General features: G+C 53.6%; 1 protein-coding gene across 1 annotated transcript in view; it reads left to right on the top strand.

Moving 5' to 3' along the window:
- Positions 1-27,750, top strand: part of PLEKHA7 (pleckstrin homology domain containing A7) — a 206,336-nt gene that overhangs the window by 165,336 nt on the left and 13,250 nt on the right. The window contains exons 11-20 of the mRNA XM_054725413.1: positions 4,903-5,416; positions 6,138-6,224; positions 6,747-6,866; positions 8,828-8,881; positions 18,394-18,462; positions 18,645-18,725; positions 19,499-19,648; positions 20,206-20,307; positions 26,023-26,131; positions 26,286-26,512. Coding sequence (XP_054581388.1) covers positions 4,903-5,416; positions 6,138-6,224; positions 6,747-6,866; positions 8,828-8,881; positions 18,394-18,462; positions 18,645-18,725; positions 19,499-19,648; positions 20,206-20,307; positions 26,023-26,131; positions 26,286-26,512 — 1,513 coding nt within the window. The remainder of the gene's footprint in view (positions 1-4,902; positions 5,417-6,137; positions 6,225-6,746; positions 6,867-8,827; positions 8,882-18,393; positions 18,463-18,644; positions 18,726-19,498; positions 19,649-20,205; positions 20,308-26,022; positions 26,132-26,285; positions 26,513-27,750) is intronic.

The following is a 27,750-nucleotide window of genomic DNA, read 5'->3' as shown; positions in this document are numbered from 1 at the left end:
GTGATATAATGTGATTAATAATCCACAAAGCACCTGGGGAGGAAGGCGGCTGTTGTAGTGGCCGGGATTCGTGACAAAGGAAACAGAAAGAAAGAGACTGGAGGTGCATTTTAGAGGCTTAAAAGCAAAGCTTGTCAATGAATGGGAAGTTCAGGATGAGAGAAAGGGAGGAACAAGGAGGATCCCTAGAATTTTCACTTGAATAACTGGGTGGTTCTGATGTGGGGAGGGTTTAGAAACTTGTTTGGGGGAAACCAGGGTTTCCATGTTGGACATATAAGTTTGAGAAACCTATTAGCTACCCAAGGCCAGATGTCATGTAGGCAGTTAGATGTGGATGGTGATGTTGAGGTTTGAGGGCTGGTTGGACATGCTAATTGGGGGCAATCAGCGTGTAAAGGGTACCCCAATACTTAGAAGTTAGCAGCAGGAGAGAGATACTGCAGAGAAGACTGGTCAAAGGGAAACTCATGATAAGTTAGCCGTTTCCTCTTCTATGCAGCTCTTAGGAACTGAAGTCTGTATGGAGCTGGCTGGGGGAGACAAAAGCAGGAGAAACCAGGCGTCGGGGCAGATAAGAAGGGCAAAGGTGGACCCCGATGAGCCTGTATTTCCTGATGGAGAGTTTGGATGTAAGCCTGAGGCCCGTGAAAGCCATTGGTGGACTTTCAGCAGCAGCCTGGCATGGCACTGTCACTGAGAATGGTTCACAAGGCATTGGCAGAGAAGCGGTATGGAAAAGGAATTCCACAAGCTGAGTGACTGCTCTGCAGTTACAGGTTATTCATTGTGAAGTGTCTCCACGTAACTGTTTCTGGCAGCCCACAAACCCGCATTATTCTGCTACACACAGTGGTCTGTGTTTGGGGGTGGGGTGCACATCGGGAGCTGGAGGATAAGTCAACACCAGCCGATAAGAGGTGGCTGGCGAAGGCGTTGGCCTGTCCCTAGGATGTGAGATGGGAGTTCGAGCCGTTCTTATCTAAGGGGCAGGGTGACATCAGGTCTGTGGATGAAAACAGTCCGTTGACCTTGGAGGTCATTGAGCACGCGGTGAGAAGAGCTTCCGACTAGTGGTAGAAGCCCTTCTCAGTGGGCTGAAAAGCAAAAGTGAGGAATTGAAGGCAGAGTATGAACTACCCTTTTGGGAAGAAAGCTGTCAGTTTCTGAGTAAGCAAAGTACTTGGTCTCTGATCATTCACTGCTGTCTTGAAAGGACTGAGTGAGCCTTGCATTCCCAGAGTTGTGGTGTGTGGTTTTTTTTTTCTTGAAAATATATTTAAGAAAATATATTTGGAATCTCTTACTGTCAAGAAATAAGTTGAGCTGGCTGCTTAATGCAGGAACCGCCTCCATTTGAAAATATAGACAATGGATATGTCTGCTTTGTGTATGATTAAGACTTTGCTAATCTCATTAGATTGAGCATGTTGGGCTGTATTAGGATCTTGTGTTCGTGGCTCTAGACCACAAGAAATTGTTTATAACTGTTCTTTCAGGACTTGGAGATATATATTATATTTCACATCAATACACTCCTTTATAACGATGGTTTGGGGGAACAGACTGACGTACCCTTAGAATCTTAGCACATTCTAAGAGGTTGGTTTGAAATGCCAGCCTTCTATTATCCGCTGGTGTTTAAATTAATGCACACTTGTGAAATAAAAAGGCAGGGGTGGGTTGCCCTCGCTGGTGTTGCTCAGTGGTTAGAGCGCCGGCCCGTGGACTGAAGGGTTCCCGGGTTCGATTCCGGTCAAGGGCATGTACCTGGATTGTGGGCTTGATCCCCAGTAGGGGGTGTGCAGGAGGCGGCTGATGGATGTTTCTCTCTCATCGATGTTTCTAACTCTCTCTCCCTCTCCCTTCCTCTCCGTAAAAAATCAATAAAATATATATATAAAAAAAAGGCAGGGGTGGGGGTGGAATCAGGGACTCAGACATCAGCGAGGAGCAGAGGAGGAAGTGAAAGTCCTACACAGTTGATATGGAAGTGAGGGTGAGAACGGTCTGCTGGATAAGGAATTGATGATAAAACTTGATTTTACATTCCGATGAGACTATTTTATAGAGCCTGTGTCAGAATATCCTGTTTGCTTTGGTGCCTTTTGGAACAGGGAGGCCCCATAGCCACAGAGCAGGGTATGAGGGCAAGAGACCCTGAGCACTCTTTTTGGGGTCAGTCTGGAGTTGGGGGCCAGCAGATGGGTCTGCTTTTGGAACAGAGCTGCTCCCAGGGTGACCTTTATGTCATCTTACAGCCCTGCCTACCTCCTGGTCCTTCCTCTGGAACCAGGGCTCACCATGGCACTGGGGTCTTTGGGGTTGCCTCCAAATGGCCAGCGGCTAGGGGTGGGGAGGTGGGGAGTGATAGGCTAGAGGACAAGCTGAGGGCTTTGGGGCACTGCCCAGTGGGGTCTCTGACCGTGGGACACAGGCAGGCGCCGGTGGGCTGCAGAGCCACTCCGAAGGGATGTGGGAGCACAGGTAGGACATGCTTTGTATAGTTTGCATTTTGCTTGAGGCAGAGTGAACAGTGGTTAGTAACGTCATAAGCTCCCCAGGGGGAGCCCAGCCTGGTTTGTGCCACTGCCATCACCGCGGTTAGAGGATTCAGGCCCCTTCCTGAGACAGGGTCCCCTCTGACGCTGGGAAATCAGCAGCAAACCCTGCCACCTAGTGGCAAGGAGACAAGCTACACAGACACGAGACAAGTCTGGGTTGAAGAGATCTCAACATTACCTCTTGTTAATTGCAAAGGTAACGATGAAAAGGGAGAAGAAAGCTACCATTTTTGAATGACAGCTATTTCTGTTTAAAATTTGTTTTTTATTGATTTTGGAGAGAGAGGGAAGGAGAGGGAGAGAGAGGAAAAAACATTGATTAGAGAGAAACATTCAACATTGATCGGCTGCCTCCTTCACGCCCCCCTTACCAGGCATCAAGCCCTGACCAGCAACCTCTTAGTGCATGGGTCATTGCTCAACCACTGAGCAACACTGCCCGGCGTATGACAACTATTTCTAATCCTCACAACAATCCATTGAATGGTTCTTCGTGTTCCCACTTTATAGTGAGAAAAGTGAGGGTGTATACATGACACCTGAGGGCATATAGTAAGGAAGAGATGAAATGAGATGAGTTTTAAAACAACTAGAATGGTTTTAGCACAATTATAATGTTAGCCACCTGAGGCCTTGTTAAAGCACAGGTGGCTAGGCCCCACCCCCAGAGTTTCTGACTTGGCAGGTTTGGGCGGGACCTGGTCACCTGCCCATCTAACTGCCTGGTGGTGCTGATGCTGCCGCACAGCCTCTTGCTCGTGGCGAGCACTGCATGGAAGTTTGCTGGATAAAGTTGATAGATAAAGGCAGGGTCAGGACTCCAGCCCAGGCCTGTCTGATCCCAACACCTGTTCTCTGTTGACAGCATGCCGCCTCTCAGGTTTGACTTTTAAGGCTGAATAAATCGCTACACTTGGCCCTTTGCTGAATTTTTGTTTCGCAGAATAAGACGGCAGGTTGGTTGTAGTTTTCGCAATCGTATCCGGCTTTTGTGTGCTGGCGTGTTCGTTAAAGGGCTGGTTATGCATGAAGACTTTCTCAGACCCTGGGCAATCCCACAGAATGTCAGACACGGGCCCTGCCCTGCATGGCTGTGCAGCTCGGCTGGGAAAGAGATGTCTTGCAAGTATGACAAGGACCCCAGAACAGTTACCGACTGTGTAGTCACCAAGTCAGAGCAGAGCAAGAGCCCCGAGGGCTGCGGCACTGCAGAGGCCTCTGTGGACGGACCGTGTCCTGGAGAGTGAGTGAGTTAGGGTGCACAGGGCACTGGGAGCCCATGCAGGTGGGGGAGGGAAGACCAATATGAGAATGAGGATAGCTGGGAAGGGAGCACCTGCTGGTGAAGGGCCTTCTATGCATCAGGCATGGAGCCTGCATTCTCCCGTGGACCCTTCAGAACAGCCTGTGAGGCAGGTAATTCTGTCCTCACGTTCCAGGTCAGGAAGCTGAGCCTCAGAGCAGTGGGCAAGCTGCCTAGGGTCACGTCGCCAGTGGATGCCAGAGCTAGGACTTTGGAGCTAGGACTCGACCCCAGTCAGACGGCCTCTGCCTTTTCCACATGAGACGTTGCCCAGGGGTGTAGGAGGCTGGGCGGGATTAGGGGGAAGCTCTCACTCTCAGGCTCCAGTAATTACAGGGCCGCATCTGAGGGGGGGCCTCCTGGCCTGTTGGGCCCGAGACGCCTGGCTCGCCCCAGCTCAGTCCTGGTCCCAGTCGGGGGAGCAGTGAGAAGACAGCAGGACTGCAAAGTGGGTTGGGGTCAGGCGCTGGCGAGCTATGAGGACCAGGCGAAGGGATTTAGATCTCATAGGCAGTGGGGGGGGCCATTGAAGTTTATGGAGCACGGCAGGGATTGGATCTGAACACTTGACTGCATACTGCGTGGAAACCAGTGAGGGAGGTCTCAAAGTTGTCTTGGGGGGCGGGGGGTTCATTAATCAGTCCCGGGACTAGAGTTGTAGAAAAAGAAAGGAACCGATGTCAGCCACGTCCATTAGGACCCTGCAGGACTTGGAGCGGCGATACCGGACACAGGCAGCGTCTCAGAAGAGCTGACGGGGGTTACGTGGGAGAGGAGAAGGCAGGGTCCCTCCCTTGACGTGATGGGCGTGGGGTGGCCACGTCGGCCTGGTAGAGGGTTGACACTCTGAGGCTGACGGGGGAAATGGCTCTAGAGTCCTTTGCCGAGAGACGGAAGTCCTGGATGTCCGCTTTGATTGTCCTCTGGGGTTCTTACAGGGCTCGCTCACCGGCCTGGCCGTGCACGTTTACGTAGCTGTGTTTCCAGATGCCTGCAGACCCTGGCGTCATCTGACCTGTCCTCCTCTCTCCTCAGCCTCCCCCCGGACCAGACCCTTCCTCGCCACGGCCCCAGCCAGCCCCTGTCCTTCCCGGAAAACTACCAGACGCTTCCCAGGAGCACCCGTCACCCCTCCGGCAGCTCCTCGCCTCCTCCCCGCAACCTGCCGAGCGACTACAAGTACGCGCAGGACCGAGCCAGCCACCTGAAGATGTCGAGCGAGGAGCGCCGGGCACACCGCGACGGCACCGTGTGGCAGCTCTACGAGTGGCAGCAGCGCCAGCAGTTCCGGCACGGCAGCCCCACGGCGCCCATCTCCCCGGAGTTCCCCGAGCAGGGCCGGAGCCGGAGCATGCTGGAGGTGCCGCGCTCTATCTCCGTGCCTCCATCTCCCTCGGACATCCCTCCCCCGGGGCCCCCGCGGGCCTTCCCACCCCGGCGGCCACACACACCAGCAGAGAGGGTCACCGTGAGGCCACCGGACCAGAGGAGGAGTGTGGACATCTCGTTGGGCAGTTCTCCCAGGAAGACATGGGGCCATACCACCAAGGTGAGGCTCTGGAGTCCTGCAGGGCTGCTGGGGGCCAGCATTAGGGCACCAGGAGCCTCACGTGGTTTGAACACAAATTTGAGCAATTTGCAATAATGATAGGTCACACTTATGCAGTAATCTTTGGTGTCAGGTGCAGGGCTAAAGGAGTTACTTAGTTACTTTAATTTTTACAACAGCCCAAAGAAGTAGGTGCTGTTATTATGCCCATTTCACTGATAAGAACTCTTGAGGCATTAAGAAATGAGTAACTTGCATGGGGCCAGACAACTAGAAGTCTGCTTCCTTGTAGCTTGGAAGGCAGGAAAAGCTGTCAGTGTTCAGTTTAATCATCTATAATAATAAAAGCGTAATATGCTAATTAGATCAGATGTCCTTCTGGACAAGGGAGGGGCTGCGAGGGAAGCCCGGGCCCCGAGTGCCAGGGGGAAGCCGGCGCCGGCAGCTGGGGGAAGGAAGGCCTACTCTTGCACGAATTGCCTGCGTCGGGCCTCTAGTGTATAATCAACTTAAGTGTTAACTCGTCAAGGGGCTTTCACAGTTGGTCACCGTCATAACCGGGTGAGAAAGGGGTGCATCCCCATTTTACAGATGAAGAGTGAGGCTCAGAGAGGTGACGTGCCTGAGGTAGGCTGCCCTGGCAGTGAGTGGCAGGGGTTCTGGCCCTAGCCCCGCCCCCTTGCCCGGCCCTCAGTGTGACTTCTTCTCTCCCCACCTGCAGAACTCCTCTCACGTGGACCGACGCTCCATGCCCTCCATGGGTTACATGACCCACACTGTCAGCGCTCCCAGTTTACACGGAAAATCGGTAATCGGTAAGTGGGGCTTCTTCCCCCCCCCCCCCCCCCCCGAGCCAGTCCAATGCAGTCTGCAGGGCAGTTATCAACCCCCAATGTAGAGATGAGAAAACTGAGGCTCAGAGAAGTCGAATGACTTGCTCAGGGTCACGCCGCCAGCGTGGGGTCCTTCCCAGACCCGATGAAGAGCTTGGGGGAGTGGAAGAGACCGTGGGCTCTTCTCTTTGGGACAGTGTTTTCCAGCCACCTGCTCTTCTCTCGTTAGCTCCTCTGCTGGTCTTGGCTTTGATTGGTTAACCATCTTCAAAGTGTGAGTCTGGGTGAGGGCCACTGCTGGCTGCTGTTTTCTGGGGAAAAAGCACTTCCTGCAGCCCCTTTCCCGCCAGTGCCTTTATTTGTCCTGCTGACAGAATTAATGCAGTAATTACCCAATGGTGTCACATCCGTGCTGTCCCAGCACGGGGCGAAGAGTAATTATAGCGGCGCGCTCCTGCGGTGGCTAATTTCCTCGTGATGTGTCTGCACACCTGCAGCTGGAGGAGCTCTCGCTGCTTCTCACCCGGTTACGGCGGCACCAGGCCAAGTTGGCCAGTGTGCGAGATTTCGCCGTGGGCCACTTACTGCAGCACCAGCTGACCTTTCCCACCTGCCAGGTCAGCACCCCAGGTCTCTGGGGGCCGGGGGCCACCCCGGAGGCAAGGGCGTGACGTGCTGGCCCGTGTTCCCTCGTGCCGCGCTCTGGTCTGTACTCGCTGTGTCTGGCTCTCTCCCTCGTTCCCTGCCTGTTTGCTTCTGGATGCGACTGCCGGACACTGCGCCACGGTGGTGGGCCCCCGTGCACGGGCACCGGGGAGGAGGCTGCATGTGGTGTGAGGGCCCCGAGCTGTGGCTTCTCTGGCTGTGAGTGGTGGCTGGCAGGCTGGTGTGTGGCCATGTCCGAGGGGCTGTGCTGGCTGTCGTCCTTGTTACCACCGTGGGTACTCCTGGGTGCCTGCAGGTGTGTGCCAGCCTGGAGGGAGAAGGCAGAGTGCCCAGCCGATGGACCAGGCAGCCTCACATCCCTTAGCCTGGTGAGCCTCACAGTGACCTGGGAGAGGGTAGGTAGGCAGGAATTGTTAGCGCACAGCAGGCAGTGGATCAAGAAGGGAAGTGACTTGCCTGGGATCCCTCGGTTACATCCAAAGCCCAGGACCTGCCTGCACAGTGTCCAGGCGGTTGCCCTCCCAGCATCTGGAGCAGCTTAAAGAAGATGCTGGTGCAGACAGGACCGGTCCCCCTGAGTTGCACAGATATCGGCAGAAGACAGATGCAGAGGGCGACGGGATTGTCGCCTTCCTTCCTTCCTTGTCCTGTTTCAGTGGGACCTGAGGCACTCGGGAAATGTACTGGGAAGAAGGAAAGTAAGGGAACACTTACAAAAACCCTAAGTTGAGAATGTGGGTGTGTGTTTTTTTTTAATAGCATTTATTATAATAACATTAACTTATTAATAATTTATTAATGATTTAATAGCATTGCTCTGTCCTTCTTACTGCTGTGGAAAGTGTAGAGGGACCAACAATAAAAAAGAAGGAAGTGTGTAGGAACTGGGCTGATTAAGGAACTGGGGAAGGGGAAAGGGACGGTTTAGGGACAGAAAGAAGATCTTGATAATTAGTGTCCCTGGCAATGGTCCTTCAGGCCTTCTCATGCTTAAAAGCACTGCCCGAATGTGTCGCATTGTTCCTTTGTGTGTGTGTTTTACGTCAGAGCTGTAAACGGACCATCTGCCCAGCCACGCTCGCCTCGGCTTGCTGGAGGCCTCTTGGTCTGCCGGGAAGGTGCCTGGGCTGCTTTTGAAACCTCTCTGCCTCACAGTTAGCGTCCGGGACCTACTGCATGGGAAGCACAAGTCCTAGGAGAGCAGTCTTTTCCTTATTCTCACTTTTCCTGGTAATTATTCTGAAGAACTCGGCCCTGTCGGAGACAATGCGAGCTGAGAGGTCTGACACTGGCCCTCCCTCAGGTAGCTCCTGATGTGGTCACTCTGGCGCCACGCTGAGCAAGGAAGCCAGAACTTCCAGGAAACTTCCAGTGGCTACTGGTGTTTATTATTCTGAAAGCCAAGGTCAAAGGACATCCCTGGGCCATCTGTTCCAGGCATTTACCCATACCAGTCATGGATCATTTTGCTTCATGCATGTGAATAACTAACTCCGTGCAAAGGTTTGATGACAAAATTTGGAGCACTGGCCATCGATGGGCCCCGAGCTCAGGTGTGGCGTGTCCTCTCCCGGGTGGACCTCTGTAGTTGTCTCAGGAGATCACCTCCGCCTCCGTGGCATGCTGTCCTAGCCTTCTGGTGGGATGTGTGCCGTCCCCCTCCTTGCCATCAAACTGCCCCCTCAGCTGTTGAGGGGACAAGCTGGCTTTCCCCACAGCGACCTGCAAGATCCATCATGCTGAGAGCGGGCTCCAAGCTGCACCAAGACATTTGTGCTTCCTCTGTGGCCCGGGAAGTGTTGGTCTGCTGTGGTCCCCGTCCCCGATGCTGTGCAGTGTAAATCACTCATGACGCCCTGAGTTATGGAAGCCCTGGCTGTTCGTAACTGGGTTCTCTGTGCTTCCTTTGAAGGCCGATGATACCTACCTCCAGCTGAAGAAAGACCTGGAATACCTGGACCTAAAGGTGAGCCACCTCAGGGGTTCGCGTCCCCTGGACACTCACCTGACGGAGCGTGTCCGCTCCGTCGTAGCCAAGCCCAAACCAAAGACAGTGCAGGTCTGATCAAACTTGGGTCCCAAATGGAGACGGCTGCGGTCTGATCAGAGGCATTTTATTTCTTACAGCCTCAGATTCTGCGCTTAGTTTCTTGTGAATTCTGCCGTGAGGTGTCTTGTCTGACCGAATGAGACCACAGGATTCGGATCTCTTCCTGTCCTTGGTCAGAACCCAGAGGTCCCTCCAAGTCATCCCCGGCTGCTTCTTCAGAGCCTGCCGTGGGGTGGGGCTGAGTTTGCTTCCGAGAAGCCCCTGGTGTGTGCTTTTGGTCACAAGCAGGCCGGCGGATTGTTCGCTGCTGGGGAGACGGTTCCATGTGGAATTACGTGGCTCTGAGGGGTGCCGTCTCTCCCACCCCCAGTTAGGAGACCGTCACTGGTGATAAAGCTCCGGGCTCCAATCAGCCTCCGTGGCACAGAGAGCCCGAGGAAGCCGTGGCACCGAGAGGCACTGCCTGGCAGCGGCTGCCGTGGCATTCGCCGGGCTCTCTGAAAGCTCCCACTGTGACGGCACTTCCTGTGGCTGAGCCGTGAAACAGACGGAAGGACTGTGACCTTTAGTTAACTGCGGGCGTGAGAGGCGGGCGGGCACCCAGGCGCATGCCTCCTCCAGTCTCCGGGGTACCTGGCTTGAGAGGTTTTTAACGGGGATTGTCATCCAGCCTTGGAGAAGCGGGCTGCGAACATCAGGCCCTATGGCAGCCTGTTTAGAAATCAACTAATTAACTTCTGTATCTAGTGAGCACTTGCTGTGTACTCGGCTCTGGAGAAACCTAGGGGAGGTGCAAGCGTAAAATCGAGGCTCTCTGGGTTGGGGAAAGAAAACATCCCCAAATAACAGACTTGTGTACAAAGATGTGGCCCAGTGCTCAGAGCGGAGATAATGAGGCTCTCCGTGGGCTGCCATGCTGGGAAGGCTCCCGAGGAGGTGGCATGTGGGTGGAGCCTGGAAGAGCCAGAATATTTGGGTTGGCTGAGATGAAAGGGAAGGGGATGGAGGGAGCCAAGGAGAGCCAGGTGAGGGTGGTGCGGCCTTGGCCTCAGGAAGTGGAGGTAGCTCGTTCATGCTTCTGTCTCAGGCTTCCGGAAGGAAGGTGCAATGAATAGAAGTCTGACTTGGTTTTTGGACACGAGCAAAACGGGGTTCTCTCAAAACCAGGGCATTTTCTAGTGCACGTGGCGTGAACGAGTATTCTAAGTGTGGCAGTAATGCCTCAGGGTACAGAGTGCTCAGACGTGGGCGTGGGCTAACCGTGCTCCCCAGCCCGTGCTCCCGTGCCCTGATGGGACGGAGCGGAGTCCTTCCACCACGCCCACCACCCCCACCCGACCGGGGGAGGTCCACAGCCCCTGGCCTCCATCTGCCACGTGTGCCCCCACATCCCTGGTCCCTGGCCTTCCTGACGCCAGCCACCATGTCGCTGTGTCTTCTCACCCCTGTTCTGGGGCCGTGCTGTCGGCACAGAAGGATTCGTAGAGCATCCACGTCCTCGGCCTGTGGCAGAGGCTCAGCCCGGCAGCCGCACAGGTGTGTGTGACACCCTTCGCCACGCTCGGTGCACAGGGCGAGAGGAACTTAATGAAGTGCCTGGGCCAGAAGCCTCGGAATAGCTGTCTTCTGACCCCTGTTTGTGGGGGAGAGCCGAAACGCACAGTTGTCCTGGAGTAAAGATCCGGCCCAGACTGTAGGATTGGTGTTAAAGGGGGTCTAGAGAGAGGGAAACTGAGGCACGGGATAGCAGAGCCAAGCCAGGAGGCCCTGTGTGTCCTGACTCGCAAGAGAAGCTGAAAGACAATTCAGGGTGTCATGCGTGCCGGCCCCTGTGCTTTGCTCCGATTAAGTTTGTGAGCCCCTCAGCAGTCCTGGGAGGGAGGTGACGGATTATTTCGTATAGACTGAAGCTCTGAGAGAGAAATGACTTTCTCAAAGCCACATGAGCAGGTGCTGGGGAGTCAGTACTTATGTGTTGCTCTGACTCTGGAGCTCATGCTCTTAATCACCTTTCCTCCCAGACTTTCCTAAAAATCTCCGTCTACCACTGTGCACCCGGAGGAGTTAAGTGTTTTATGGAACCGAACTGGGGGTCATTGTGCCAGGAAATGTGTTTGATGTGATGGAGGCAAGGTGTGTCCTTGGGGTGTTTCACTGCCTGGGAGCTGTGTGTGCCCAGAACATTAGCAATTGGAAGTTGTCGCTGTTGGTCATGGACGACAGCTGATGCCCGGCCTCCCCTGGTCTTGTGGATGTTGCTCCAGTTGCTGGCTCCTCTCGGAGAACTAGTCCCCTCGATCAATGGACCAGAGGCCCGCGTGGGAAGAGATGCTGGCGGGGGGGGGGGGGCGGGGGGGCGGAGCGATTTATGCTGCGTGTGAGTCATCCGTCTGGCGTGGCTGCGGGAAAAGCAGGCACCACCTTGGCCTGCCTCCAAGGGACAGGGTGCCCATATCGGGGAGGCAGCAGGCCTGCTCTGCTCTGACCCCACTGGGGTACAGGGTTCCCAGATGAGGGAAGGGCTGGATTCAAAGGAGAGGTGCTGAGGACCTGCAAACCATGGCTGAGTAGTGTATAGGTGGGATGCTTTCGTTGGCAAGTGTCTGAAACCCACCTCAACCTACCAAGCCGAAAAGGGAAAATACGTTACAGGGGTTACATTCCCCGGGCTTAGACCATGTTGTCACTGGTCTGCCTTCCTTAGTGTGCAGGCTGCCTCCACATGGCCAGGGAAGGTAGCCATCTGCAAATCCAGGTTCATTTCCTCCCGGCCTCGCCTCCCCTCGGGGTGAAGGCGAGGTCCCTCAGGGAGGGCATGCTGGGCAGAAGCAAGAAACACAGCGGCTAGCACAGCTCCAGTGCAGAATGGTCAGAGGTTAGGTCAAGTCAGGGGAGACAGAGAGAAATATTACCAGGTGCCTCCTGGGGGCCTAAGGGGAATTAGGACAAGTGGAGAGTAGCTATCAGTAGATGGTTTCCGTTTAGTAGGAGAAAGACTTTTCTCAAAGGGCCACCTCAGCTCACGGTGAACTCCCCACCACGGCGCAGCTGGGGCCAGAGGAGCACTGGGTGGGAGGAGCGGCTGGGTCAGGAGCACCCTGAGGCCGCTGGCTCCTGAGGTTCCGTGGCGTGCTAGACAAAATGGGCGGACGCTGAGTCCGGCGGGGGCCCCTAGGATGAGGGCCTCTGTGGACACAATTGAATGGGCCCGGGCATGGAGATCAGACAGGCACAATCCCCACTGTCACCGGCTCCTTGTGAGAGGTCCCTGCTGGGTCCTTTGGGGAGAGGAAGGAGGTTGGCCTAGAGTCCCCCTCGTCTCTGCCTTAAGGATCCAGAGCACATCATCCCTCCCCCGCCCCCTCCCACCCCATCAGCGATGGTCAGCTTCCGGAATCAGGGTGTGGTGACGTGGAGTTTTTTTTTCTTCCTGAAATGAGCATTCCTGCTACGGTGCCACGCGATCCCACGGAGGTGCACTCCACTGTCTTAGAAGACACCTTGTTGAATGTTCTTCTGGGAAATGTTTACTTCTCTGGCGTTTTCCCTGGCGGTGCCAGGGTGGAAAGGGCTCCCCGTAGATTAGGCGTCTGCCTCTGCCTGGCAGTGTTTGGGCACCTGGTGTTCTTATCTCAATCCTCTCGGCATCCCTGAGCAACGCCAATAGGAATTACTATCCCCACCTTATCAACCAGGAACGCACGTATCAGAGAAGTAGCTTCTGCAGTCACACGGCTGGGATTCAAACCCATACCTGCCGTCTTCCTTCTGTGCACCACGCACTTCACCTGCCCTAAAGGTGTATTCTCGAATTGTACTTCTGGCATTGGAGTTCTGCACTTCAAGACCCTACCCCAGCCCCCGGGTCTGCAGAGGGGCGTGGGGGTTCCCTGTTGTTGACAGCTTGAGCTGTTTTTACGCAGCCGTGAAGCACAGCTGGGCCGGGAGGCAGAGGGGCGGGTGTCTGCCAGCTGCTCCGCTGATGCCTTTGTAGGTAGAGTAGGTAGCAGTCGGCTCCAGAAAGGCGCTTGTCCCTGGTGAGGGGCATGTCACCAGTGGCTCCAGGTGCCCGGCCCCCAGGCCCTTCCTGACGGTTTGAGCCTGTGATCAGGGCCTCCCTGTTCAGGTCTGTTCCCACAGTCAGCATCCAGAGCAAAGTTCCTCAGTCTGGCCTGGGACACCACCTGCTGCAGGGCCCCCTGGGAGCGTGGTAAATCATTGCAGGTCTGGGGTTCTGCTGAATTAGAATCTCTGGAGATGGGGCCCAGAATTCTGTCTTTTTTAAGCAGCAAGCTTTGGGGCACTTCTTGTGCATATGAAGTCTGAGGTCCGTTGTTCTGGAGAAGAGATTATTAACTCTGGCCCTGAGCCCGAACAACCCGGGAGCTCTTTAATTGAGCATCACTGCTTGGGTCCCATCCCTTAGCGCCGTGGTCGGCAAACTGCGGCTCGAGAGCCACATGCGGCTCTTTGGCCCCTTGAGTGTGGCTCTTCCACAAAATACCACGGCCTGGGCGAGTCTATTTTGAAGAAGTGGCGTTAGAAGAAGTTTACGTTTAAAAGATTTGGCTCTCAAAAGAAATGTCAATCGTTGTACTGTTGATATTTGGCTCTGTTGACTAATGAGTTTGCCGACCACTGCAGCGGCTCTGATTGAATTGATTGCTCTAAGGTAATTGCTCTTAAAAACAAACAAACAAAATCTCCCTCAGTGTTTCTAATGTGTAGCCACGGTTGAGGGATATTGTTTCAAAGCACTGGCTCTGGAAGTGTGATGCCAGACCGGCGGCATCAGCAACACCTGGGAATTGGCTGGGTATGCAAAATCCTGAGGCCCGAGGCCTACCCCAGACCAGCTCCAGCTCGGTGAGAGCCGCTGGGGGTGGGGCCCAGCAAATCTGTGTACAGGGATGGGGAAGGTAGGCTTACAGTTGTTCGTATAGAGAAAGATAGGCAGGTTGTAGCTTTCGTAACACAGAAGGTTACTCACAACTGTAAACTGCTTTTGCCCACCCCTGTATTAACAAGCCCTCCGGGTAATTTTGAAGCACCGTAACGTTTAAGAGCCACTGTTTTTGGAGACGTTCCCAATCCTGGCTGCACATTAGAATCCCCCAGGAGGGCTTTTGAACATCCCAATGCCCAGGCCCCACCCCAAGCCAGCTACATTCGAGTCTCTTAGACTGAGACTCAGGCATCAGTATCCGTTCAAGTTTCTGAGTCATTCCAGTGCTCCAGCCAGGGGTGAGACCCACTGCCTGAGCCGGTGAGGACAGTCCTCCCTCAAAGCGGCTGCAAGCATCGGGATCGTGGGTGAGACGTAGTGACTTCGATGCAGATGCAGCACAGCGTGGAGGCGAGGGTCTGCGGGACTAACGATGGCCCCCCTCTAAATGACAGTCTGTGGTGAGGGAGGACGGAGGAGAAAGCAAAGTTGCCTCTTGCCTTCTGTGGCAGAACCCAGGTTCAAGTGGGCACTGAACTCGGCTCTCACGTAAGCTAGCCTGCACGGAGGCCCTTCAGGCAGAGCTCATCATCCCCAGGCTTATAGACGAGGGAACTGAACTCCAGAAAGGCCCGCCCGCTGGGAAGCCAGCACGAGGACTGAGTCCCAGTCACTGGACCACACATAACACATCCTCCTTCAGGGTCCCGTTGCCCGTTCCCCAAATTCTGGCTCCTTCAAGTGTTGTTTGATGTCTCACCTGTGACGTTTTGTTGTATTTACCTTTCTGTTTGGAACAGATAAAAAATAACGAACCTTTGATCAACGTGCTTTACAGAGTGCTGAAGAAGTCAGCACAGGGCTGGCGGCCCAGGAGACGCGTAAGATGATCTGACCCGTGTCTCCAGGCGGGGCCATTCCATGCTTCTGGCTCAGCGCCCGATTCCATCACGTGCTTAACCAGGGGCTCTCCTCACCACCCCAGGCTTCCTGCAAGTCATTTCCGTTTCTTTCCTTTCTGTTAAGCTCCTGTCAGCATTTTGGCTGGTGCACCAGGCTGAGCCTCTCATCCGTACTGTCCTGTGATTCCATCTTTTGTGCTGCCACAGGGGGGCGGGGTGGGGGCAGGGGTGGGGGGGCTCGCCAGCTTTGCTTCCAGCTTGTGTCATGTCCCATCCTCCCTCACCTGCCTCCACAGCGAGGCCTGGCCTAGACAGAGACCGGCATGGCCTGGGTAGTCGAGCATGAGCCTTGGGAGGGAGCGGTTGTTCGGGGTCATCTTGGAGGAGCTGGGTGTCCTCAGATCCCACCGTGGGCCTGCATTACGGTGGCTCTTCCTCGGGGCAGGGTGCTGAGGTCTGGAGCTGGACTAGAACGAAATAGGGCCTCCCACCCCTCGCGTCGACTGATGCAGAAGCTGTGCCTTATCACGGCCAGCTTTTGTCGCTTTCAAGGGAGGATGCAGGTTGGGAAGCAGGGGCCACGCCTCGTCATCCTGAGCCCTGAGAAGAGGTGTCCTGGGAGGTGGGGGAGGGGGTAGGATGGCTGGGCCACCTGCAGTGCCTTTCTGATGCAGGCACCATTTCAGCCCACGCTTGATGTTGTCGGTGGATTTAGACATTGCCAACACAAAGCACAGTTTTAAAAGGAAAAGTGGATGTCAGACACTTCTTGTGGGGATTTCATAGTCGTCTCGGCGCTCCGGGACAGCTACATTCAGAAGCTGAAAGGGCCTCCGAGCTGTGTGAACACGATCACAAAGCCCAGCTCTAAAACCGGTGGCCTTGACTCAGGGCTTGGGCCCTGGGCACAGCCAGCTCGCCTGGTTTTGTTACAACCACAGACTCACGAGGCAAACATTTCCCGAAGATCCTCAGTGTGACGGGCCCGGGCTGGGCTTTGAGGATGCAGAGAAAAATGGGTCACAGTCCTGACAGTCACCCCTAATTAGGTTAGCTCCTAGTGAGGGGAGACAGCACATTTCATCTGCCGTACTGAGGCCCTTCGTTGTGGGAGCATCTCCCTGGAAGGGCGCCAAACCCAGCTAGAGGCGGGGAGGCGGGGAAAACAGCAAGAATGTCACCTGCATTGAATTTCTAATCCTGAGAGACTCAGTCCGAGTTCGAACTCCTAACTCCCAGCACCTGAAGAGCAGCACATGGAAAGGGGACCGGGGAAGGTTACTTCTTTGAAAAGAAGGAGTGCTAATACCCCAAGAGAGAAAAGAAACATCACATGTCAATCTAAAACGGACATGAAGTCACAGGAATTTGGGGGCACCTAATCAAGGGCCAATAGCTCCTAAGAAATTCTGTATTACTGATTTTTTTATAATGATTGATCATCCCCCCCATAAAAGGTTGACTATATAGTCATCATTCTGTGAAGGCAGTGAAGGGCATACTTTCCGTAAGCTTTCCACCAAAAAAATTTAAGAGGCTCGGCTTCCTCAAAATGCCCTTTTCGTGTGCAATCCCTCACTTAATTCCTGGCGGTGCTGGATAAACGAGGCATCGCTCAATTAGATTCTCTGCCTGGCTATTTCAGTATCGAAAAGATATCATCTGTAAAAAGCTTCAGTGATAAATGGGGAAGAGTTTTGCCGGGAGGAAAAGTCCCCAAAGCATATCTCACTTTGAACATGATTTCTTCCTGGGAAATGAGCCGGGTGTCAGCCCCGTGGAGGGTAGACAAGCTCTGCCCTCTGCTTTGACGAAGGACTGGGGCGCAGAGTGAAGGCTCTACTGCATCCCCTGCTGGGTTCCCCTGAGTTTAAAGGCCCAAGTCCTGCCCGGGAAGTTCAGCCGTCTGTGGTTCACCAGGATTAACTCCACCGCCTCCCTCTCCCCTTCTGCCTGTTTGTTTGTGGATTGTTGCTGGAGTCGGTGTGTTCCGTGACTGTGTGTATACGTGTATGTACACATAACCTGTCAGTTTGAAGAGCAGAATTTGGCTGGAGATCCATTTTTTCCCCAGGAACTCGACAGCACTGACGTACAAGTATTTCCCTTTGGCCTACTTGCAATGCAAGGAGCCTTTGCCGAGCGCCCTTCAGTGCCAGGCCTTGTATTCAGGGCTGACTTGACTGAGATAAATAAGTGGTCCCTGCCCTCTGCTGTGTGACCAAAGGGAGCCTGGGGATGGGTGCGGGCGGGTCTGCAGCCAGACTCAGTCCTCAGGCCAAGGCATGGATGGAGAAGGCATTCTCCTTTGACCTTGACCTTTGCTGATAATGATTGTCAAGAAGAAGGGAATATAGGACAGTTGGACATCGTGGGGGGAGGGCGGGCAGGGCTTGAGTTCTGAGGGAAATGCTTGCCAATATATTTCTGCTTCTGATTCACATTCACAAACTTACTGGACCTCCCAGATGGCGTAGGGAGAAAGCGAGGGCCATCTCCCCAGCAGCTGTCTGTCCATCCACACTGGGACACACCACCACCTGTCTTGGCCATGGTTAGCTACTCCCTGTTTCCCTGGTGGATCTGCAAAATGGAGTTCCCTACGGGGGCACATTCAACTTGGCAGTTCCTGCCCATGGCTTGGCCATAGGGGGAGGGCGCCTGTTTAAACCCTCCCCTCCCCCCCACCCCCACACAGCTTTTGGCAAGAAATGGCATTTAGGGAAATGAAAACATAGGCTAAAGAGTTAGGTTTAGCTTCGTAGGGGTCAGGGAGGGATGGGAAACGTGTTGGCCACGTGGGGTCAAGGGGGGTTGGGAAATGTGAAATTCCACCTGCCCATAAGTTTGGGTGATTTTTGTTTATTGCTTTGTGGCTTCCTGTCTTAAGAGGATGGGGTAATATACAAGTAATAACACCAGTTATTTCAGGATCCACTGAAAACCCCAACCAGGAATTAGCCAGGTTCCTTCTTCCCTTGGCCGGGTCCTCTTCTCAGATAGTTAAGAGTGCGGAAGGCTGACCTTGCTCCTGGGGAGGTGGGCTACTCAGACTCTTCCTGAAACGAAGGCTTCACGTTGTCCCGGGGATTTGCTCGTTCCTCCTGGTCCACCCACCCCACTGCCCTGGACTTCAGTCACTTGTGTTTGACTCCAGATTCAGTAGGAAAGCTCTCTTACCAGTGGCAAATCTTCCAAGACTCATACTGATTTTGAGCAAACAGGAACTGCTGCAGTTGATGATGCTATAATTTGAATATCTGCATTCCCTTTAGTTTGAGGAATTTACAAGTGCTACTAGAACCTTGAAAAGGTTTCAGTTTCTTCCTAAAATGAAATGGGCGTGAAAAGGAAGCGGGTGTTGCCTCAGTTTGGCAAGAAATGACATTTAGGGAAATGAACACATAGGCTAAAGAGTTAGGTTTAGCTTTGTAGGGGTCAGGGAGGGATGGGAAATGTGTTGCGACCCTCCCTGCCGCGGCCAAGACTTCCACCCCCATCCACCGTGGGGCTCGCTTTCCTTCTGGAGTTTGGGACCCAAACCCTGTGGTTAAATCTCCTTCAACTTGTTCACCTCGCAGATGACAGGCCGGGACCTTCTCAAGGATCGAAGCCTGAAACCAATGAAGATTGCCGAGAGCGACATTGACGTGAGTGAACTGAGTGGTAGCTGACCGCTCGCTCCCCTCGGCTGCCTGCTGTCCCCAGCCCCGGGGTGGGCAGCGTCAGGAAGGTTTGGAGCGTTCTGTAGCCGGAGGCTTCCTGTTTGCACTCCAAGGCCATGCCCTTTCCTCATCATCCCAGGCCCTCTCCAACCTCTTCTTGCTTACAGGTCAAACTGAGCATCTTCTGTGAACAAGACAGGATCCTCCAGGACTTGGAAGACAAGATACGCGCCCTCAAGGAGAACAAGGTATGTATCAGTTTTGCATAATCTTAGACTGGGTGGGGTAGGGGTTTGTCTTTTCACAGCCATAGACAGGATGGTGTCGAACAACAGATGTTTGTTTATCCAGAGCAATGTCTTTGGGTTTAAAGGGTGTTTCTTGGGGGGTGGGAGGGGAGGAGTTCTTTCTGAACCTGGAGGAAACCTTATAGGGAGACCTTGACCTAATACCACTGCCCTCCTCCTCCCACCCCCTTAATTCTGCTCTGGCCCACCTCTCCCTGGAGGCCTGGTGAGGTGAGCCTGGGAGAGGAGGGCCCCCTAGGATCTGGGCTATGGAGGAAGCAAGTCTGGATGGAAGGGCAGGAATGGGCCGGGCAGAGTTGGGGGGCACCAATGTTTGGTCTCTTAGACACTTAGTGTGAATTTTTTTCTTTATTGCATTTTACCAGGTGTTATATTTGTGATGCTGAAGGCTTATAACATGCCCTTTGTCCTAAGACCTTAAAGAGTTTTCCTCGACTCTGATTTATCCTCATCCTTGATCCTATGAGGGGTTGATAGCCTTGTGCGCATTTTGTAGACAAGGGAACTGAGGCACAGAGCTGTTAGGTGACTTGCCCCAGGCCACCCAGTGGGCAGAGTCAGAGATGGATTCAGAGACCCTGACTCTCAGGCCCCAGCTGGACACTGGCCCTCAGTCAGCGGTTCGGTCTTGCAGCTCTGTTTAGTTTCTGGTGTGTGTGGGAGGCCTCCAGGGACTGTCCTTATGACCTTGCTCTTGGACCCTTGCCCGGTAGGACCAGCTGGAGTCCGTGCTGGAGGTGCTGCACAGACAGATGGAGCAGTACCGAGACCAGCCCCAGCACCTGGACAAGATCGCCTGCCAGCAGAGGTTGCTGCAGGAGGACCTGGTCCACATCCGGGCGGAGCTCTGCAGAGAGTCCACTGTGCGTAGAGGCCGGGGAGGGCGGCGCACACTTCCCTCCGGCTGGGCTGGGCAGGGGGCTGCTCTCCTCAGCTCCCCGGCTGTAACTGAATCGGCGGCCAGGGGCAAGAGGCTTGGGGTAGCAGGCTGCCTCCTGGCAGTAGCTTACCTTGTCCAGGGGTGACGTGTCCAGAGGTGCCTTAGGGTCCTTTCCATCAGCGACTCCTGCATGACTGCAGTGACACCCAAGGGACCAGATTCCTCAGAGCGGCCTGCAAGGCTTTTCCCTGATCTGCGTTAATTCGAATTTCCACTTGATCTGTCCATCTGATGTGGTGCAGGCCCCTTTCTGCCAGGCCTGGGCACCAAAGTGTCCCCAAGGGTGGAGGAGGGGGCAGGGCAGATGGCCAGGTCAGCGCGTGCGTGAGAAGACAGCCCATGTCTCTCTCACCAGCCCCACCAGACCTGCGGGGCCCCTTCCTCTGCCCCTGGCGGGCGGCTGTGGTCGGGAGCACAGGTGTGCATGGGGCTTCTGGGGGCAAGGACGGCTAAGAGGCAGAGCGTTTCCTTGGCCAACAGGAGATGGAAAATGCCTGGAACGAATACCTGAAGCTGGAGAGCGACGTGGCGCAGCTGAAGCAGACCCTGCAGGAGCAGCACCGAAGGGCCTTCTTTTTCCAGGTGGCTCAGGGGCTCTCTCTCCATCCTGGGCCCTGATTCCTTGGGAGACCCCCCACCCAGGGCCTTCTCTCCTCTCCCGGGGCTCAGCCTGCTCACCTCCCCAAGGTCTCCCTCTGGGATCCTTCCCCCCGGCAAGGCTGTGATGCCCAGCCTCCCCACAGTTCCCGCCTCTCTGCTTTTAGACAGATTCTGGGGCATGTTTGTAAGGGTTTTACATTTGGAAAATCGGCCCCAAGAGGAGACAAATGCCAACCTTGAGACCCTCACAGAGACCCTGGAGTGATCTGTGTTCGTTGGTTCTTGGCCCATCTTGGCTCCTAGCTATTCACGGAGACAGCAGGGGACAGCCCCGCCCCCTTCCTTCCGTCCTCTGATTCCTGAAGATAGATGCTATCGAGCCTTCACCTGAGGAGGTACTGTGAATCCAGGAGGTGCCAGGCTAGGAGATACCCATCGCTGTGGCCCCGGCCCTCCTCAGGAAAGGCAGCCTTAGGGCCCCGCTCCCTCTGTCCTTAAAAACCAGGCCACCTGGTGACAACTGCCTCTGCCCCCAAAGCTGAGAGAAGGAAGGCCCTGTGCGGTTTTCCTTCCTCCCTGTCCAGTCCTCAGATGCCCAGCATTCGTTCCCTCACTGCGGTGCCCAACCAGGTTCCCCCCTCAACGTTTTATAAATGGAAAGTAACCTGCTTTTGAACCCAGCTTCAGGTCTCTATCTCCCCTTTCAGGCCCTGTGAATTCGATTTTGAGTTCAGCGAGCATTAATTCAGCTAGGCCAGTTTGGGCGCTTGGCTTGCTCGTGGATGGACTAGTTCTAGCCAAGGCTCCTCACTCAAGTGATTGAATGAACATGTTGACTCTCCTGACATCAGCCTCACCCCAAAAAGAGACGGAAGTTCGGGACTGGGAGGCTTTTCCCAGGTCCTGCTGTCCCCCCGCTCACCACTGGGCACTGGGTCTAGAGAGCCCAATCCAGGGCCATGTGGAGACCTGCCTGTGGCTCAGGGCTGGCCTGCTCGGTCCCCAGCGTGTCTGTCTCCTGCTGCTGCTGTATTTTTCCTATCATGTCCCTTCATTCAAGCTGACTAACATCCTCCTGTTCTGTTTTGTATCCCCAGCCCTTAGCCCAGTGGCATGAAAATACTAGGTGAATATTGACAAAGTCCTTCGCACGATTGTTTCTGATTACTAGTTTCTTTTTTTTTTTTAATATGTTTTATTGATTTTTTACAGAGAGGAAGGGAGAAGCATAGAGAGTTAGAAACATCAATGAGAGAGAAACATCGATCAGCTGCCTCCTGCACACTAAAACATCGATCAGCTGCCTCCTGCACACTCCCCACTGGGTATGCGTCCACAACCAAGGTACATGCCCTTGACCAGAATCGAACCTGGGACCATTCAGTCCGCAGGCCGATGCTCCATCCACTGAGCCAAACCGGTTTCGGCTAATTACTAGTTTCTTAAACTGTCCTGTCATACATATCTTTTTGGACTTCAATGAGCCACATTAATTTTAGCGGTAATTTTTTTAGCTCTTTATTCCTTATATTTCTATGATTATACAAATCACATGGGACTACATCTCTCAGAAAAGTCCAAACAATGAGAAGCAAAACCAAAAAAATAAAAGCTTCTCTTCCCTCTGCCCTAGACCACCACCTCCCTTGTGGGTAATGGGTGCCTCAGTTTGCAAAGTCGCCTTCTGACCATTGTCTTTGCATTTCCAAACACGTGCACATACAGAGTGATTTAATTTATTTGAGGGTGACCGTTACGTTTATTTAAAGAGGAATCATTCTAACTCCTTGTCCAGGAACTCACTTTTTTGTCATAACTTTATGTTGTGGCAGTCTTTCTAGGAAAGATACCCCCAAGTTTATGCTGCCCAATACAGTAGCTACTTAAATTTAAACATAACTTAATTAAAACGAACGAACATTAAAAATTTGTTCCTCAGTCACACTAGAATCATTTCAGCTGCCCAGTAGCCACATGTGGCCAGTGGCTGCTGGATTGGCCAGCACAGATGATAGAAGATTTCCATAACCTCAGAAAGTTGTGCTGAACATTGTTGGTCTAATTCGGTGATTTTCAAAAGGTATGCCATAAGAATGTTTAAAACATGCAACACTGACTAATGTAGTCAGGGGCACTGACCTCTTTTCTCTTAGATTGTCAAGTGAAAAAATGACAACAGCAAACACAACAATAGCTGTCTAGTGTGAATGAATCTAAATTATACCTATTTTTTTTTGTCAGATCGGCAAAATATATATATTTCGGTGTGCCAAAAAGTTTTAGTAATTGGTTTATGTGTGCCATGAGATGAAAAAGGTTGAAAATCGCTGGTCTAAGTAAATGAAATTAAAGTAATTCTTCACTGCTGCATAGAATTTTGTAGTCTGGACAGTTCATCCTTTGCTTAGCTATTCCTCCTCTGAGGGACATTGAATCTAAGACAGGTCCCTAGGCGCAGACTCAGTGGGTTGAAAAGAGTGTACATCTTCGTGTGGCTGGATGCTGCCGGATCGCTCTCTAAAAGGCTGTTCTCATTTGCCCTCCCACCCACATGAATGAAAGTCCGGAACCCGTCTACCCACATCCTTGCCAGCACTTGATGTTATCACTCTTTTTAGTTTTCGCCAGTCGACTTGCTGAAAAAGGACATCTTGTTTTAATTTGCATTTATTTACTTACCCAGTAGGTTAGACATCTCTTCGTGTGATTATGGGCCATTTGTATTCCTACTGCAGCTCATTTCACGGTGACGTAACATAGGGCAGGCCCAGAAGCCTCTTTCTCCTCCACAGAACAAATGGGTACAATGCACAGGTCTTGTCACAGACTCCCTAGTAAGTGACTGAAACATAGGCCGGTTTGGAGCCTGGTCCCTGCTGCTTGATATGCATCTACCCGGTGGCCCTGCTCACACTTTCCCTGATGCCTCAGTGACCGCAAGCTCACAAAGCCCTTCTCTGAGCAGACGCTGTGTTCACTTTGGTGTAATTCAAGGCCAGGCAAGCTGTTGAATAGAGGCCTGAATAAATCATTAACACTGGAGATGCACACATTCTCAGGAGTGGGGCCTGGAAGCTCGCCTCCCTTCAGCCAGGTTTGGCGGTGAGAAAAGCCATAGCCTTTTTATTGAAGATGCGTGGCTTTGTTTATAAAGATTTTCATGGCCACCTGGGCGGGGAAGCCAGAGGATCAAAGCGCCTCTGGGTAGCCGTGTGAGAGGCAGTGAGAGTCGAAGCTCCCTGCAGGTGTCCGATGAGTCAAGCCTTTGCTGCGTGGAGTGCACAGCAGCCATCCTGCCCAGCCTGGCGTGAGGATGCAGGAATGAAACCCCACTGCCTTGCTCCCCAAAAGCTTCCTTCGCCTCGTCATTAAGTTCTGAAATTCCATCGCCCTTGGAGAAAGATTGAGGTTCTCTGGCCTGCTCTTCTCTTACGGGTGGGGGTGACAAGGGCAGAGTGGGGGCAGGGTTGTGAACTAACTGGCAGGAGAAGTGTGCCAGGGAGACTGCCAGGGGAGGAGGGGGTTGATTCTAATCCCGTGCTCCCCCTTCACCTGCTGCCAGCACTCTGCCTGGGGACGTCCGCTCTAGAGATAACCCTGCTCGCTTGTACCCACACTCTGGGCTCACAGACACGTCTGCTTTAGGACACGTGTGCTTCAGTGAGGAGCCAAGCCTCAAGTTCATTATCGGCTTGTCCGCCCTGAGGATGTGCGTTGGTGTATTAGGGGTGGGGAGAGCGTGAGAGGCTGAGCTGCTAAGAGGGAGGCCTCGGACATCTGTTGTCATGGCTTTTGGACAGTATTTGACCTGGGACTTTTATGTGATTGGTCCTTGATCATTGAACATACATGTACTAAGAATCTGCTGAGAACTTGCCTCTGGAGGATGAATTGGGGAGCACATAGTCTAGTTGTAGAATCAGACGTGGCCGTGAGCCTGGCGCATGCGGGAACTCTTCTGGCTGAGTGTGGCCGGGGATGTGAAACCTTCTGTCCTCCCCCGTGGTCGTTTAAAAGCTGAAAGAATATTCTATTTGATGTTTAAACAACTCTCTTAAAAGGTGCCCGCCACCCCTGAACCACTGCAGACCCCGCTCGCGTCTTTCTAGGGCCTCTTCCCAGCCGGTTTTGGTTGTGACTTCCCACGTGTGTCTGTGGTGCTGTAGCCTGGCTCTCTCCCCGTTACTTCAAAAAACAACAGCTTTGCCGTAGCCGGTTTGGCTCAGTGGATGGAGTGTTGGCCCTCGGACTGTAGGGTTCTGGGTTTGATTCCGGTCAAGGGCATGTTCCTCAGTTACAGGCTCAATCCCTGGCCCGTCGAGGCTCACGCAGGAGGCAGCCAGTCGATGTTTCTTTCTCTCTCTATCTCACCCCCTCCCTTCCACTTTCTAAAAATCAATGGAAAAATGTCCTTGGGTGAGGATTAACAGAATAAAATAAAAAAATAACAGGCTTATTATGTAATTCCCTTTTAAAGCATACAATGTATTGGTTTTTAGAATATTCAGAGTTGCGTAACCATCCCCGCAATATTATGACAACTTCATCATCCCCCAAAAGGAACCCTGTACCTATTAACCATCACTCCCCATCGCCACCCTCAATCCCCACTCCTGCTCTAGTCAAGCACTAATCTACGTTTTTTCTTCCTGGATTTACCTCTTTTGGACATTTATATAAATGGGATCATACAATCCGTGGCCTTCTGTGTCTGGCTTCTTTCATGCACCGTCATGTTTTCAAGGTTCGTCCACGTAGCATGTGTCAGTACTTCGTTCCCTTTTGTTGCCAAAAATTTCTACAGCCCATTGTACTCTGAACTAAACGTCACATCCCAGGATTAACTGTCTTTTAAACGGTGCTCTTTATAGTCTAGGGGAGGTGTAACCTCTAGTCCTTGCCTTCTCTTCCCTTAGGCCAAAGTTGCCTGAGATGGCCTGTTTTTAAAAATTGTGGTAAAGCCGAAACCGGTTTAGCTCAGTGGATAGAGCATCGGCCTGCGGACTGGAAGGTCCCAGGTTCGATTCCGGTCAAGGGCATGTACCTTGGTTGCAGGCACATCCCCAGTGGGGGGTGTGCAGGAGGCAGCTGATCGATGATTCTCTCTCATCGATGTTTCTAACTATCTATCCCTCTCCCTTCCTCTCTGTAAAAAATAAAATATATTTTTTAAAAATTGTGGTAAAACGTACATAGCGTGAAGTTGACCACCTTCCCCGTGTTCCGGTGTACAGGCAGGCAGTGTTAAGTGTATTCACATAGTTGTGCACCCGTCTGCACAGCTCTTTGCCTTGCAGACCTGGAATTCTGTACCCAGGAAATAACAGCCCCATCCCTCCCCTTCCCCCAGCACCTGCACCCACCCTCTGCTTTCTCTCTGAATCTGACAGCCCTCATGCCTCACGTAAGTGGAGTCCCACAGTGTCTAAGGCAGCCTGTTCCTAAATGAGGTGGAACTAGGCGAGGCGGACGTGCGAGAGCGCCCCTGACGTTTCTCTCCCGGGCCTTGAGCATCCTTCACGTCTGCGCTTCCCCGTGAAGCCGTGGAGCAGGCTGGCTCTCGCCCGGGTGGGGTTTCCCTAGGAAATGCTACCCGCCCAGGGTGAGGGGCCCTGTCTGAAATGACAGCACAAGTCCCGTGGGAAAACGTCTCGTGAGGAGCTAAGAAGGAAGTGAACCACCGCTCGTCTTCCGTAGGAGAAATCGCAGATACAGAAGGATCTCTGGAGGATTGAGGATGTCACTGCAGGCCTGAGTGCGAACAAGGAGAACTTCAGAATCCTGGTGGAATCGGTCAAAAATCCTGGTGAGTGGGCCGTCTCCTGGGGGCCAGTGCCCAGGCAGGAGGGGTGGCCCTCGGGGGGGGGGGGGGGCGGGCAGGTCCTCCTGTGTGTCACTCCTCCGGGAAGCAGGTCTTGGTTCCATCCTATCCTTTGCTTCCCTCTGTGCATGCCCCTTAGAGAGAAAAACAGTGCCTTTGTTTCCTCACCCGCCTGTGCCTTCACTCTCGACTTCTGAGAGCAAGCCACCCCCGCAGCCCAGCCCTCCCACCAGCCCTGTGCGGACCCCTCTGGAGGTTCGGCTCTTCCCTCAGCTGCAAACCTACCTGCCCTACCGACCTCACCCGCCCCAGCTGAGGAAGGTGACGTCTCCTCTTCAGTCACCAACCAAGACGAAGCCCAAAGTTGTAAGTACGATGACCAGGACCGGGAGCCGAGCACCGTCTTTTCCTCTCTGTCCGCAGGTCAGCTTCTCTCGGGAGAGAAGTTTTTAGGGAAACCTGGGGAGAAAGAACCAGCCAAAGTCCTGAGCCATGAGAGGTTAAGGAGCGGAAGGGCCCTGCCATTGGACCTCAGACTCCCAGAATTAGGAGGTGCCCCTGGATATAAGCTAGCCCAACCCTCCCATTTTGCAGCTGGGAAAACTGAGGCCCAGCAAGAGGAAGTGACTGTGATGAGGAGGCAGAATTTGTGGTCTGCACCGTGCAGACAGGTGTGTGGCTGCTCCTTGCAAATCTACAGTTACACACGTTTGTGGGCAATCAGCTCATCTCAGCAGAAGAGTCTCCCTTATCTTCCCCTACAGTTGAGCGTGCTGCTGGGTAGTAGGTACATTTGAGCCTTGAAATAGCCTCATGGAATACAGACAGGAAGGTCAGTATCCCCATGCCACAGATAAGAGACCTGAGGCCCAGAGGTGTTCAGTTTGCTTACAGTCTCATTATTGGTTGGTGGAGTCAGTCCACATCTCCTGATCATTCCCCGTGCCATCTGCCATCTTGCCGGACATCCGCCCCAGGTCCTCAGGTCAGATCTGTGGCCCTGTGACTGCCTAGGCCAATGCCTTGGCTTGCCTGGCATAGAGAGAGTCCAAGCCCTTGGCAGAGTCTGGGACAACTGGAGACTTTAAAGAAACAGAAGATGTGGCCAGGTACCGGGATAGCTCAAGTCTCCAAGGCCAGGCCAGCTCTGGCCGGAGAACCCGAGGGCTCTTGTCCAAGTGACCGGAGAGCCATAGCAGAGGGGCCCTGGGAAAGGGGGACCTCCAGGATTTTGCTTGGAGGAGCTTTGCCGGGGCACCACGTGTGCCTGGTACCTCTGACGACTGCACAGCAGTGTCTTAAATACACACGTTCCCATGCCCGACCTCTCCATCTACCGGCCAGGGCCCAGGGCCCAGGGTCATTGTGAATTTCTTTACCTTAAGATCTCCCACCTCATCCCAGATCTAAGGGGCCCGGAGCACCAGCCACAAGCCAGGAGGTAGAAATAGCAACTTAAAGGGGAATGGCTGGGGAGGACGGCTGCTGACATGAGGACCAGCAGCAGAGGGAGAGGGTCCTAGCCTAGGAGCCAGACCAGCTGGATTCCAGCCCGTGTTCTCTCTGGGTCCTCTCTGAGCTTCCCCAGTTTCCCCTTATGCACA

The sequence above is a fragment of the Eptesicus fuscus genome, chromosome 13 (assembly GCF_027574615.1).
Source record: "Eptesicus fuscus isolate TK198812 chromosome 13, DD_ASM_mEF_20220401, whole genome shotgun sequence".
Lineage (NCBI taxonomy): Eukaryota > Metazoa > Chordata > Mammalia > Chiroptera > Vespertilionidae > Eptesicus > Eptesicus fuscus.
This window is presented reverse-complemented; position numbering and strand designations above follow the sequence as displayed.